The 15,790-nt window shown below is 41.9% G+C and overlaps 1 protein-coding gene across 3 annotated transcripts in view; it reads left to right on the top strand.

Moving 5' to 3' along the window:
• Positions 1–5,521: 5,521 nt before the first annotated feature.
• gnao1a (guanine nucleotide binding protein (G protein), alpha activating activity polypeptide O, a) overlaps positions 5,522–15,790 on the top strand; it is a 69,087-nt gene continuing 58,818 nt past the window's right edge. For all 3 annotated transcript variants that reach the window (XM_056599458.1, XM_056599459.1, XM_056599457.1), the window contains exons 1-2: positions 5,522–6,252; positions 6,698–6,740. In XM_056599458.1, coding sequence (XP_056455433.1) covers positions 6,135–6,252; positions 6,698–6,740 — 161 coding nt within the window. In that variant the 5' untranslated portion in view covers positions 5,522–6,134. The remainder of the gene's footprint in view (positions 6,253–6,697; positions 6,741–15,790) is intronic.

Genomic DNA, 15,790 nt, shown 5'->3' with positions numbered 1-15,790 from the left:
CGCGTTACTGTGCGTTCACACCAAACGCAGCGGGGCGACAAGATCCCATACAAAGTGAACGTAGAGATGCGTATCGGGCAAATTTTTCGTAAGAGAAAACCGGCGACAAGTTTTGATTTGTCGCGCCACACTTTCGCCGTGCACAGGCGAGCGCGTTCACGAGGATTTGAGGTGACAAATTTGCTCGAGTTGAAATATTTCAATTTATATATTTCAACTTTATATATTTCAACTTTCACTTTCTCCTCCATGCTGCAGTTCAGCCCGGACTGCACTGCACTGAGTTTGATGGTTGAACGCTGATTCTCTGTTACGTTACACATGTCACTCAGTGGCCACGCTGTTGAATGCTGATTGGCAGTCATCACGGAAATTCGCGTCAAAGTTGAAATATTTCAACTCAAGCGAATTTGTTGCGCCACAAATCCTCGTGAACGCGCTCGCCTGTGCACGGCGAAAGTGTGGCTAATCAAAACTATTCGCCCGATACGCTTCTCTACGTTCATGGGATCTTGTCGCCCCGTATGGGATCTTGTCGCCCCGTCGCGTTTGGTGTGAATGCACCGTAACGCGTTCAGTGTGGCCGCACCTTAACCTGTGAAGGTTTGATTGATGTGTTGATTCATGGGTACATTTCTTGTTTGTGAGTCTTTCTGTTAAATTAAGGTAAAAAAAAAGGGTCCTCATTCTCATCGTGAATCCGCTTACCCGGGGTCAGGTCGCGGGTCAGCAGCTCAAGCAGGAGGCCCCAGACTTCCCTTTCCCGGGCCACATTGACCGGCTCTGACGGGGGGATCCCGAAGCGTTCCCAGTGTTGAGATATAATCTCTCCACCTAGTCCTGGGTCTTCCCCGAGGTCCCCTCCCAACTGGCCAGTGGGCATCCTTACCAGGTATAAAATATAATAAATATGTATAAGTCTATAAAACACCACAATGGTGTCGTTAGCTTGAGTGGTGTATGTGCTAGCCCCGTCAGAAATTGGACACTAACATACACACTCACACACAAAAGCAATGCATATGCATATCGAACTAACTTATCCTAACCTAAATGTCCCCCTCCAGGCAGTGAAACATGTGCTGTAAATCATGAACGTTTGGTTATTTGAGGTGTGTGTGTGTGTGTGTGTGTATGTGTGTGTGCGCGTGTGTGTGTGTGTGTGTGTGTGTGTGTGTGTGTGTGTGTGTGTGTGTGTGTGTGTGTGTGTGTGTGTGTGTGTGTGTGGGTGTGCGTGTGTGTGTGTATGCGTGTTTGTTTATGCGTGTGTGTAATTAATTATACGGTAATACAACATATGAACAATACAGTAAATGTTACATAGTTGGAGACATACGTTTGCATAAATTATCATTGACTAAGAAGTATTGGACATTCACTTGTAGGACTACTTTGAAAATGGATGACTTATGACTTTACACTTACTTATTAACTTTCTGTGGATCTTAAGCATTAAAATACAACCTCTTCCGCCCCCTTGTGGCCACATCCTCTTGAACAATGGAACAATGACAGGCCCTGATCATATCAGTTCTTAATTTCTTGATTAAATAACAGTCATGGGAACATGATTAAGATGAATCATGTTTCCTTGACTTCAGGAATAGACAGAGGCGTAGCAACCGATCTCTCCTCCCTCCCTAATCTCGACACAGATTTCAATATTTGGTCGGCTTAAATAACTTGTGTGCTATCGTTTTATGAAGGCTGACATATTTAAGTATTTAACCTTTATACTCAACGAATAAAGGCCAAAACATCGTTTTTATAAATGTTTGAGCAAATTGAGGATAAACTTCCTCAGTGCAGTCAAAATATTACAAGTGAAAGGCAGAAAACGCTAGAAAACTGAATGTATTTCTTTCAACAGAATCAACCAATGTTATTATTGTTATAATGAAGAGATATTAATTAAGGATTTTAAAGGAATGTTAATTACCTGTTCGTAATGCACCCTTCTGCAAGTATTTCCTAATGTATCTACCTCTTAACAAAAATATGTAACGTTGTATTTAGATACAAAGCTTGATCTTGGGTGGAGAAAGATATTAATGCAAAGCTTTTACTCCACACAGACAAACACGCACACAGAAGCGCACGCATGCACTTATTTGCATAATTTGAATAAAAAGGTACTACTAAGTAATATAAAATAGGCTACTAGATAATCTTTGTGAATTTATCAAAACAACGTTGAGTCGAATAAGGAAGTTAATAGGAAGAAGACCAATCTTAATTGGTTGTGAATAGTAGCGAATGTGTCTCTGAAACCTTGGCCCTCTGACCGCTCTTCCCCGTTAGGAAAAAACTGACCACCGGCTTATCATACTGTTTCCTCTCAATAATAGCTTACTGTGTCCTCTCTATAGTTCTGCATAAGATAACTATGGCCATTCTAGCTCTGAAACAAAAAAATAATACGCAGGTCCAGCCTTTGCAATTCATCGAGCAAAGAGCATTTTTCTCGATGCATTGTTGTTCCGTGCTGATCCCGTCATCAACGGGTATCGCGATAGTTGGTGGAGTTGAAATGCCTTTCAGAAGCTTTGGTTGTCTGAACCAATTTTACCTCCTGTTACTACTCCAACTTTGTAGCGAGAGATAACCTAGAAAACGGCATAGGTAATATATCTGAAACAATGTCCTCCTCGCTAGCGGTTACATTAGTCGAGGCGGCTGCCATCGTGAAGTAAACCAAATCACGCCCATAATCTAGCTAGTTTATTGGATTTGTGTCCCTCACAGCAGGCGGAACTACTCATAAAGTTAGCGATAACAAAGCCCACCCATTTAGAGGGAAGAAATGATTGGTCAATTTCACTGTCATTGGAAATAAGTAATTGGATTAAATTACTCAACCTCTCTGAAAGAAAGCGGGACAACCAATCACAAAGCTGCATTCTTTAATTTGTATACATTTATACTTGATACTCTGTTTTGTACTTTCTCTGAGATAATTCTCTGTTTCAGCCTGGTATGGTTTACCTCCGGTTCCAGTCCTTCCATCCCTAACCACCACTAATGGTAGTTGTGTGGCATAGCCCCATTTCCATCTTCCTGCCAGTGGTGTCCAAGATAAATGGGTCCTGCCCTGTAGTGCAGAAGCCATCAGCTATTTTAGGAGGAGTCTGATTGAAAGTCCTTTCCAACTACTTGGGCTACGGTCTAATATCCAAAAATTGACATCCTATGTCCTGTCCTAACAACTTTTCCTTTACATTGATAGAAAACTTATTGAGGTCAAGGAAAGATGTGAAGAAATTAGGAAAAGACCCCCGCAGTGTTTAGAGAATGCAAATGCAGTTACACTAGGCTTCATAATGATGTGACGGCAGATGTTGGTCTGCCATAGTAAAATTACAATGATCGGAAAGATGTAATACTTCGCTCTGTTTCTTCTTAGCCTGTTGTTAAACACAAGCTATATGAACGTGAACAACCCAGGGGAAATTATTACTTAATAACAAGTTTGGAATTGAAATAATAAAAAAAAAAAAAGATATAACATAGTTTATAGTAGGCCTAGTCACTAACGTGAAATGAAAAGGTGATCACATTGAGATGAGTTGCTCACGCTCACCGTCCTGGCCACTTATATTTAGTGACACAGATCGTATGATGATTGTATGAAAATAATTGTCGGTCATGTTGATCGTTTGTTTTCATGAACGGCAAAATGGTGGGTTGCTTTAAAGGTTTAAATGGATGGCATTATCTAATTTCCTTAGTAAAGTATGCCCAGTAGGCCTATAGGCTATACTAGGCCAAAGAGGATGAAAAAGGTAAAACTGAAGTACCCTCCCTTAGCATTAACATAATCTTAACAGCTCTTATCATGGCTGACATTAAGATACCCAGGTAATTTCACTCAGTTAGGAACCAACAAAGCAAAAATGGCTAATCAACAGCAGCCCAAGAAGAATCTTCTCAACTATATGTCATTATACGTCTTTCATGTATTTAAATTTGAAATCTGCGGTTGACATTAACAAACAAAAAATAAGTGCTGTGTGCCTGTGTTATTAGTGTTGCCATGGCAGTTAAACCATTAATGCAACACGTGTGCTTAATATATATTATTTGATAGGTCTGCTTGATTATTTCCTCCACTCCTTCACAGTGAGCAGGTGCCCTCCTCCAACACATTGGCTCTGGGCAGGATCTGTGACCACCACACACCACGCCAGCCCACCCACCATGGGAAAAGAGATCGGGAAGCAAACTCAGGCCTCATCCAATATCCTCTGATATTAGTTTTGGCCGTAATCCAGCATCACTGGCAGTTCATTCAATTAATTTCATTAAATTGACCTGATCCTTTTGCATTGCAAAAAAATGTGCCACTCAGTGGACTTACGGCTTATTCATGGTGTAATATCTGCAGATTTATAAGAACTGTGAATGATTCTCTTCTTTTTTTAAGAGTCATGAGCACAATATAATTTTCAAGACTCACCGTCTTTACTGTCTATATTGAAACTTTTATAAACCCTAACCCATTCAATTTAAATAAAAAATAATAAAATGTATTCAATACTTCAATCATTTATTTATTGTAGTCCTGTAGTCTATCAAAGTCCAACCAAAGGTGCACCATCTCTCAATACTATAAAAAGTCCAAAACCCTTATAAAGAGATAAATTAACGTTACACTGTACTTACACGTATTAACAATGTGGAGGATATGTTCAATAGTGCAATCATTGCCAACAGACTTCAAAGGAATGAGTGGAATGTGGAATGAGTAAGTTTATGGGGAGTTTGAGGTCCTTCTCTCATTCCAACAGGTGACGAATCTGGCTGCTGTGATTGAACATTGTTGTATTTCTCCAAACAGGGCAGTTTGTTAGCATCTGGACTGTTTTCAAAGTCCTTGCATGCCCGTGTCCGTGTGAAGTGTGTGTTCCTGATGTCTTGGTATGAGGAGGGCAGTTCAGTTGCAGTGTGTTTTATGTTCAGTGGGAGCATAGCCTGTCTTATCTTGGGAGCAAGGTCTGCCTGTGGCGGCCCTTCCCGGTGGCCAGGCTGTGTCTCAGTCTTCATTTGGTCAAAGATTTTCTCAGCTTTCGGATCGGTCGCGGTGGTCAGGTATTCTGCAACTATGTATTCTCTGTTAAGGGAAAAAGTACCATGCCAATTTACTCAGATCTTTGGTGGATTCTTTCCAATGTGCCAAATAGTTTACTTTTTGTTTTCTATAATTTTGGTTTTCCTGATGTGGTAGGCCTAGTTGTTTTGTGTCGGACTGAGTCCCCAGGACAAGCTGGCTAAGAGGGCCGTTTCTTGGATGTCAGTGTGCCGCTGTCACTTATCTTCCTCTCTTATCTAAAAAAAATCTCTCTCTCTCTCTCTCTCTCTCTCTCTCTCTCTCTCTCTCTCTCTCTCTCTCTCTCTCTCTCTCTCTCTCTCTCTCTCTCTCTCTCTCTCTCTCTCTCTCTCTCTCTCTCTCTCTCTCTCTCTCTCTCTCTCTCTCTCTCTCTCTCTCTCTCTCTCTCTCATTCCTTCATCCGTGATTCCTCTGTCTTGGATAGGGTATACGTTTCCCTGGTTTACAGTGCTCCGCTGTAGGTTGATATTTTTTCTTCTTCTGACGTCACAAACCAGCAAGCGAGCCCAATCGAATGTGCTGGGATTCGTGGCATCTATGCTGAGCTAGATCCTGCCGCCCAGGATAAACGTCCATTGTGAGCAGGAGTTGTGCTTTAACAAAACTATGCGAGTGCTGCCTGCTTCTGTCGCCGCCGCCCAGTAACACAAGAAGACAAGAGGAAAGAGTGGACCCTCGGGGACCGTGATTTTGACGTGGACTGGCGGAACCACGACAGAGATTGAACACATTAGAAAGTATCCGAGACATCTCGTTGCGTATTTTACCTTAAGTCTTGCTGTAAACCACGTCGACTGGATTTTAAATGTTTTAGCGGTGCTATCTACCCGATTTGAGCAAGCGCCAGGGGCCGATCTGTCCAACCGACGAGAGACAGAGAGAGGATAGAAGGATCACAGGCAGTGCCGACCCGAGGAAAAGGAGGAAGAAAAGGGGATCGCCCCGACTGTGTTTTACACACTTATCTTCGTATTATTTGGTGGGGGAATCCAGTACCTCTAACGCTACCAAGCTGTGTTCGCTAGCCATGGGATGTACTTTGAGCGCAGAGGAGAGGGCGGCTCTCGACCGAAGCAAAGCCATCGAGAAAAACCTCAAGGAAGATGGTGTTACCATGGCTAAAGACGTTAAACTACTGCTACTCGGTAAGACAAGCAGAGACGAGATTTAACTACGTAAAAACACAATCATCGTTTGGAAAAGTCACTTTTCCTTTCATGAAATGGTCTGTTTGAGGGCGATTTGTGTATGCGATGATTTACCGTTATTTTCGAGTCCAAATAGCCAGTAGTCCCGTTTTACTGTGGACACGTAGGCCACGCTTTTATTTGTGTAAATGTTAATTAAGTTATGACTGTATTGTAGCCTTTTTGTGAACCAGACAACCCCACAACACGACGCACTTGTCCCTTCCCCCGATGTCTTTAGTTAGGCCTAATGGTATAGCAGGTGGTGGGGGTCGGCAACGGTGGGTATGTGGCCGAGTGTCTCCATCTTCAACCATCTCTGGACTATTTAGGGTCTTGCTTCTTCCAACCACTCCACCACTTAACAATCGACATCATGTGATGTCTTTCTCCTCTTTACCAGGGGCTGGGGAGTCGGGCAAAAGCACCATTGTCAAACAGATGAAGTAAGTGTACATTTATGAACCTAAATTAGTTGTGTGTGGATGTGTGCTTCACTACTTGTGAAACATTATACACACCCAGTGCATTTGAAACAATGTGTTACTTCCTCCGTCTAACGAACTTGTTCCTGTTTCTGTCGAAGATTGCCTATGATCTGCATTTCTAGAAATAATATTATGGTAGATTTAGTTTTTGAGCTATTACGTCATGATACCTAAGCTTACGTCGCATAAACAACAAGCACAACTATTTTGAATTGAGTGAATCGTGAGGATGTGGGATGGGGCGTCTCTATATTCTCTTCTGCAGCCTTACCGCTCCCTGCACCTCTGTTTCCTATCACAAGCCCATGTGTTTATGTTTGAGAGAGAGGGGGAGAATGTGACACGAAGCACCACAGTGAGCTCACTTCATTCCAATTGGCGTCTTTCTCGCGTTAATTGTATGCTCCCACTTTATACTGGTTATTATGAAGCCCTGCCTCGCCTGTTTGATAGCAACACACCTGAATTACAAATACAACAAAGCACTGGCTTTTTATGGTAGCAGCATTGCCTCTTTCAGAGAGATAGAGAGAGATTTTTGTTTCCCAACATTAAAAGTAGGGTTTAGTGAAGGCTTATCTATTATCTTATTCTTAATACTATAGCCCTTTGCAAGCTTCACTGTGTGTGAGGGTGTTGCACGAGAGACATTGCGGCAGGAGAGAGAAGGGACCATTGAGAGAATGATCAGCCAACTTGTGAAATCACTCTGCATTCATGCTGAGGCACGGCATCTGTCACAGAGAGAGAGAGAGAGAGAGAGAGAGAGAGAGAGAGAGAGAGAGAGAGAGAGAGAGAGAGAGAGAGAGAGAGAGAGAGGAGAGTGACCCACACACACACACACACAACACACACACACACACACAACACACACCACACACACACACACAACACACACACACACACACACACACACACACACACACACACGCACACACAAACACTGACAAACTGACAAACAGTCTCTCTGTCACAGACAGTGACAGAGTTTTTGTGTGAAAGGCCAGCAAAGAAGACAAATAGTAGGCTGGATAGTTGGATGTAAGAAGTATCAAGAGAAAGAAAGAAAGGTGTAAAGAAAGTTCGTAAGCAAGATTGTGTTCATTTTTGAATATAGTTTTTTAGGCAGGTGTAGTGGAGGGCTATAATGTGTGCGTATGTGACAATGTGATATGCAACTCACGAATCTGCCATGTGTGAACAGCATATTCCTCACTTACTCTCTCTGGTCCCAGTGTGCATGTGAGTGTAAGCATGTTACCATCTGTTTGAGAGGGATATTTGTGTGTGTGGGCTTTTAGGCATGTGTGAAAGTTCTCCGGCCGCCCAGCTGGCAAAGCCGGCCTCCAGAGTGTACTCTTTACCATGTGTGTTTGTGTGTTTCATTAAATATATATAACTCCCTCAACCTTCTACCTTCTACCCCTTATTGCAGAAATATCATAAATGTATTGTATACTCATTCTTTCTTGTCCCCTCTTGCTGGTTCCGTTCAAGTGAGGTGGGAGTGTATGCACCTTGTGATTGCCAACTTAATTCCCTCCTCTTTTCACACAATAAAAAGCTGGTTTTCCGGTAAGATAACCGACACAAATAAATAAGTTTGTATTTGGTTTTAGTGGTGTCTATGTGAGGCTACATAGGCTCTCCTGAAACCCAATGGGTTTATTTGGAGAGATCTCTACTCTATCTGTACTGCTGGGATTATAACCATTTCCTGTATTGCTTGCTCTGAGGGTGCAGCAAGGCAGGAGAACAGGGCTTCCATTTCCTGTGTCTGTGTGTTTAAGAAAACATTGCATCCACACTGGGAGGCCATTCGGGAGGTCGTTCACACATGTGTTGAGTCAGAAACAGAGAAACCAAGAGGTAGATAGATATAATAGACTGTAGATATCTCAAACTCATGATTATCTTACATGAGGGAAAGAGAAGAAAAAGGAAATGTTTGTGATGTTGCGCTAGCCACCCTGTTGCATGCTAATGGAATCTACGGTGTCCGACTGCAAGGAAGCGCAAATACACATCTAGTGATCCCCTCGTGGCTACACTCTTTCCCACAGGGCTGTGCTACATCACGTGCACAAAGCTTGAGGTCCTGGCCTGGGGTTGTGCACATCTGCTTTCTGCTGTGTATTCATCTGCATGCGCGTGTGTGTGTTTGCACTCTAGAACAGGGTCTTATTAGGTTTAATCCCATTAGAAATGGGAAAAGGTTAGGGGTTGGGCGTTGTGAATACAAAGAGCGACAGATAAACAGAGAAAGTTAGTTTGATTTAAACAGGGAGAGATGTAGGAAGGGTGGAGGTGAGGGGAAGTGTTGATGATAGGGATAAGTCCAGGTTTAAAGAGCAAAGTAACAGTTTGATGGGTTGGGGGTGGGAGGAGCTTAGAATTAGGTTGCGCTAAATTATATTCCGGCTTGGTGTTTGTGTTTGGTTAACACAAACAACCAGTAGGAAATAACAGAAATGTATTATGTATACAGTGTTTACATATGTCAGCGTGTGTGTGTCTTTATGCATCAAAGTGCATTGGTTTAGTGTGTGTTACCATACATGCTGTTTGTGTGTGCCTGCAAACCTTTTTGTAATATAAGGTTAATATTTACAACCAATAGCTGGGTTGTTGTCGTCAAGCACACACAGACAAGGCCTACTTTTGCACAAAAACACATTTCCCCTTATACTGTCCTCCATCACTTCCTCTATCCTTTCCTTTGATTTCCTCACGCCATTGCGCTCATCTGGCTTTTTTCTCATTTCCTTTTTCAACATGATACACATCATAACCCCTGTCCCTTTCCTGTAATGTTTACATTTCTATCTCCCTTGGCCAAGAAAGATAGTTTGTTTTTAGTTGCTTGTGTAGTTTATTATTTCTTTTTTTGTGAATTTGGTTTGGTAACACACAAATTATGTATTAATGGTAAATGTTTTGCGTTCTTCAATGTTTATGCTACAACTTTGTTACTTCTGCCAGCGTTTCTGTGTTTGTGTATGGTTGTTTGTTGGTGCGGCCCATCCACTCTGCGCTACATATGGGGAACAAAGATCTTTTGTTTGAGGACAGTGTGGCTGTGTCCATCGTGAGTGTACGTGTGGTTTTGCTGGAGTCAAAGCAGTTCAACAAACCATAGCAACTATCAAAGAAGTTTTGTTACTGTGGCAACACATTGGCCACACTAGTCAGCTGGAGTCAGCTGATGGCAACTTGAGTTAAAAAAAGCTTTTTTATGTGGCTTTAAACCCCCTGTACTCACTGTATTTTCTATTCTGACCTGATCTGTTCCTATTTTTCCTGCTGTGTTCATTGTTGAACCCTCCTTGTAATTACTTACAATTGATACGTAGGAAGACAGATGGTAGAATAATTACATTTTGGCCTCAAACCTTGAGTGACCCTATTACATGTCTGCCTCTATATTTCTATCCTCCCTCATCGTTTTGCTGATTTAATAGTGTGGTTGCAAAGCAAGCCAAAAATAAATAAGCATATATAGACAGGATGTACAGAGGTCTCAAAAAGGTTGTGAGCCGCTTTGACTACAGGGGGCGCTATCACTAGTGGTCAAACCTTTACGGCTGTGAGCCACACCCAGTTCTATAAAGATTAATGAAACTTGGTTTCTGCTCCTTATTTGACATGCTGAATCTTTTTCCAATTGCGTGCTCGCTCATTAGCCTCGGTAGCATTAGAATTTCAGAACCAGAACCATTTCACAACCAGAGGCAGAACATTTCAGCCTTGAGTTTCCATGCACTTCTTCCAAGGCCCCCCGGTCTGGTCCATCAATTGCCATCTTGGAACACACATCCAAGTACCTCTCCTGAAGTCTGTTGGGGAGGGGTGCTAACCTTTTAAAAAAGCAATTCATGCATTAAGAATCATTTAATTATTCTGATACGGACATGAATTCCAATGGGGTTCTCAGACATTATTTTCAGGCTTCATGTCTGTAGGCGATTGTGTCAGCAAGGCTCAGGGTGGAATACAGCTCAGATGATTCCTCAGATACAAGCTAAATAATCACCTATATAATACCTTCAGATCAGGATTTCTCACTGTAAGAGTCCCACTCATACACAAGGTCAGACTCCCTCAATCTTGGGAACTGTTTTGCCTGGGTCCTCATCTCAGCATTCCCATACTCGATCTGGGAGAGAACAAAGTGAAGACAGATAAGCTGCTGGTGTTCAGTTCTCAATGTTCTCTGTCAGTGCAGGTGGAAATGGGTCCATCTCCTGTAGAAGATTTTAACACATTTCAATAAAACAGTTGGTGAGTCCACATTAAATAATCGAAACAATCATACTTAACCATACTTAACCTTGAACCTCTCCCAGACAACTTATTTGAACTATGCAAGGATCTCATCATATCCTCCTGAGTCTTCAGACCAGCGTCTGATTGGAGGCATGCCCGCCAGCAGTTCTTAACTATGCTGTTCCCTCTCAGCTTGGTCAGGGATGTCTTCAGCCTACTAAATGACAAAAGCGAAAGTAAATCTGTGAATAATCTAGCGTTGAATACTGATATAACCTGCAGCTTGATTTGGGGTTCAAAAAGCCTCTCCATTTCCTTGAGATTGCTGGTCTTGTTGCTGGAGGCCTGTAGAACCAGAAGATTGTTCCGACAGTCCTGGCATATTTGGTGCGGTAGGGTACTCCCCTCTGTCCTTAATGCAGTCTGACACAGCCAGATTGAGGCGATGTGCCGCACAGTTATAAGGCCAGGAAATGAGTCATGGAGTCTCTTGCCAACTCCAGTATATCTCCATTAGAGATTTCAAAATGATCACCATGACAATCTCCGTCACTGGCGACGGAGGGCAGCTTGGTAGTTGGTAGTGTCTTGTCATCCCCGATGACTTTCAGTATGGTCTCATACAAAGTTGCAACATACCCAGCAGACACTTCACGCAGCACTTTGATTTTAACAACAGTGCTTCTGACTTTGTAAGGTCCCCTAAAAACTATAAAATCATCTAAGAATTTTAAATTTCAACAAGACCCACCTGCTAAATGACAGATATGTCCATGGTCTCATCAACCATTGCTCCACAAACTGGGGAATTTGACAACTCTTCCACCAGCCAAATCCAAAATCTGTCCGGTGAACTCCTCCATTGCGTCATTGATGATAGCACTGACCTAGGGGAAGAAAAGTAATTAGGTTGGCCCACTTGACAGTAACTGTGTGGAGATGTTCAATTTACAATCATGTAATTAAATGGCTGCAGAATTTCATTCAAACCATCAAAATAATCACAGCTCAATCGCTTGCAGAAGCGATTGATTGGTCCATAGTTGCTGTTGTGGGGTTAGTTTTGTGGCTTTGGCATGCTGTAGTTCTATAAAGATTTTTTTACTATTTTTTATTCTTTTTTTGTAGGCCGCTGTCTCACGAAGCCAGCAGCAAGTGGCAGCGTGGGGACACAATGCCTTTTGCATAGATTTCATGTCGTGGCCTCTTCATCAGTCTTATCCAGGTTAATGTGTTCAGCCATTGAATATCCTAATTCCTAACCACTTGCTCTGTGTTTTTGAGAAGATCTATACAGATAAATAAAAGGTTAATCAGCAAAGACGTCAATGTAATAATCACGTAACAGTCGGCCTTGCTTTTATACACTCCTAATGACTTGACAACAGAATCTTCTCGCCTTGACTCCTGTCCTACATCTTGACTCTGATCTTATCTATCACCGGAACCTTCCTCTTCTTGTGTCTGTGCACTACTATAAAGAGAGGTAGTGGAGCCCTGCAGTCAGGCTCTCTTGCTACTTCCAGACCTGAAAATTTACCACATCTCTTCAGTAACAAAGATTTTTTAAGTTTCAACTGCTAGAAATAATCAGATGATGCCTGCACTGTTTCACCTGCCCTCATGATTTTTCTGGTGAATTGCTAACCCAATTTTACCAGCCATATCCGCAAAGCTGAAAACAATACACTTATTGTGGATGGACTTTAAAGGACTGTATTCTGACGCGCTGCTGTGTACAGGCATGGCAGGCAACTGCTTGGGGCCCCCAGTCCCCAAGCTAATTTTAACTCCTAATGTGGCCATTCCTAGAGTAGACCTTTTGTATGAGACACCGGTAGTTTCCATTATTGAAGGCAACAAATTAATGGATTGATTTGGAAGGGAAAAAAACACTAGATAATAGCTGTTTCTGTAACTGATGAAAGTTGGGTCAGAGCTAAGCATGAATAATGAAATCTATGTCCAAGGAGAACATTTAAAGGTGAGCTTAAGGATTTCTTATTCTACAATGAGAAAGCATTAGGAATTTACTTTATTAACATGATAGTTTAGCCAAATGGCCATGAAAAATGGGGAGAAGACACAGCGAATATGGCTTCTGTATTCAGTTAGCACAGACTCAGCCTTCTGTTTTAAGTCCTTTTGGAAAACTGGACATTGCATTAACCAAAGCGGCCTTTAGTAATTGGAAGAACCTTGCTAGTCATTAAAGGAACATGAGTATTCAAAGACACAAATTACCAATATGAAGAGTTGGCAAGAACTCCAGAAGTGCTGCATTTGAGAGGTGTATACACTGAATACACTGACATTGGCATAATTTGACACCTCGCTTTGAGAGGGCATATAAATGTCCTATATGAATCACATAATGACACATTTCTATCATAGGTCGTATTATGGCACAATTTGATTCAGTCATGAGTGAACATCTGAGAAGGATTCATAAACAAAAGTGCACTTCCTCAGCAGTCAAATGGTGCATTGGATGAGAGATGCCTGCTAATTAATGATAACGTGATAGGTATCATTAATGATGCTGCATGATTCGGTTATTATCACACGTACTTAGGAAGAATGCAGAGTCTATGGATCTTTCTTATGGGACCTTTACCTGCAGGTTTAACTGTAAAGAAGCAAACATGGCCAGCACATCCCCTTGAATACTTAATGGCAATTTACATCTAAATTAGGCTAAAGCCTAACTTAGAGGATTCTGTCAACCTTTTCTTCTACTTTGAGGACGTTGATTGGCAGTAGCAAAATCATGACCCTTAAACCCCGGCCCTCGGACCCCTCTACCCCGTCGTGAAAAAGCAAACCACTGGCTTATCGAACTTTGTCTTCTCTATACTAGCTTACAGTGTCTTCTCTGTAGTACTGGATAAGTTTACTATGACAATTCTAACTCTGAATAAAAAATGTACGCTGGTCCGGCCTTAGCAATACAACGACCAAACAGCAAGGAGAGAGTGAGAGTTATCACCAAAACAATATAACAGCTATCTCTGCAAGCAAAATGACAAATGATCACATCATCACACCAACTTTAAAGCTTTTGCTCCTTGCTGATCTCCTCATCCACGGGTATCGTGATAGTTGAAATGCCTTTCAAATAGTTGAAATGCCTTTCAAAAGCTTTGGTTTTCTGAACCAATTTTAGCTCTGGTGTGGATCTTTCTGTTATTATCTCCAACTTTTTATTAAGAGTTAAGATAGAAAAAATGGCCTGGAAAATGTCCTCCTCACTAGCGATGACGTTTATCGCGGCAGCTGCCACCAAGGAGTCAACCAAATCACGCCCATAATCTAGCTAGTTTATTGGATTTGTGTCCCTCAGAGCAGACGGAACTTCTCATAAAGTTAGCGATAACAAAGCCCACCCATTTAGAGGGAAGATATGAATGGTCATTTGAAATTAATCTCATTGGCTTACATTACTCGACCTGTGTGAAATTAAAGCGGGACCACCAATCATAAAGCTGCATGTCATTTTCCTTCCCAACGACTGCAGAGTCAGCAGCACTCTTATAAAAGGGGCTTTTTTCACTTAACCCTTAACAATCCAACACAAATTGAATAGGCCTTTTGAAGGGTATATTTCCTCAGAAACGTCTTTGTTTGGATGTTGATTGTGAAAATATTAATTAATAAAACAAAATTAGAATATCTTAGGCTAGATGGCCCTGATGGTTCCCCTCCGGTGGATGGAGACTGTCAACATCTATCGTAGATTGCGCACATTAATTATTCAAGACACAAATCACTGAGGGCAGTCTGCACAGAGACATGATAGACGGGATACGCCAGCTCACTGTGTAAGTCTTCATCGGTGGAAGTCTTCATCACGGATACGCCAGCTCAACGGTGGAAGGCTTCATCACATTTGTTCAACCCTAAGTAGTGGGCATTAAGGGAGACATAGTATTTCAACAACCATATCCTTGTAACGTTTTCTCACTTTACTTTGCAGGTATGCTCTTAGAGGCCTTTAGCAATGCGACAAACTAGTGATGCCCTGATTGATCGACCAGCCACCAATCATTATCGGCCAATACACAACCAAAACACTTCATAGGTCAACTTGAAATTTGCAGATTGCAGGAGCCGATCACGTGACTTGAAAACTACTGTGCACAAACCCTATCATTAGATTCAGTCACTGAGACAATTAATGTCATCCTGCTTTTACATTATTCATCATTCAATTACCCTGACTTTCAATAATGACAGGCTTCGCTTATGGTTTATTATCGGAAATCCCTATAAACAATAAATGTCCATTATCCCCATAGGCTATTGCCGACTTAGTTATCATCTTAAGATTATAACACATGAGACCTTCAGCCTTTCCAATTGATAGCCTATGTGCAACGCATTTGTATATCTGGATAATAGGCCTATGCCAATAGAATGTACATGGATTATTTGTCCATGCATTAAGCCCATGTGCATATCACCTCAAACTGCCGGCCAGCTTATACCAATGTGTTACTTGGCAGTTGGCACTAGGGCTGTCAACGAATATTCGAAGTTCGAATATTCGTTCGAAATGTATCCAAAAACGCGAATTCGAACGTGAAAATTAATATTCGAATGTGAAAAAACACTCCCGCGGTACAAGCGCCTCTATCTGCTTTCTGAATTAGCCTCTGTCTGTTCGCGATGTCCCTCATAATATTCGAATGTGAAAAACACTCCCGCGGTACAAGTGTAACAGACTAGTATTGTGAAGAGCG

This window comes from Gadus chalcogrammus, chromosome 9 (assembly GCF_026213295.1).
Source record: "Gadus chalcogrammus isolate NIFS_2021 chromosome 9, NIFS_Gcha_1.0, whole genome shotgun sequence".
NCBI classification, from domain to species: Eukaryota; Metazoa; Chordata; class Actinopteri; order Gadiformes; family Gadidae; genus Gadus; species Gadus chalcogrammus.
Note: the sequence above shows the minus strand (reverse complement) of the source record. Positions and strands in the feature narration are given on the sequence as shown.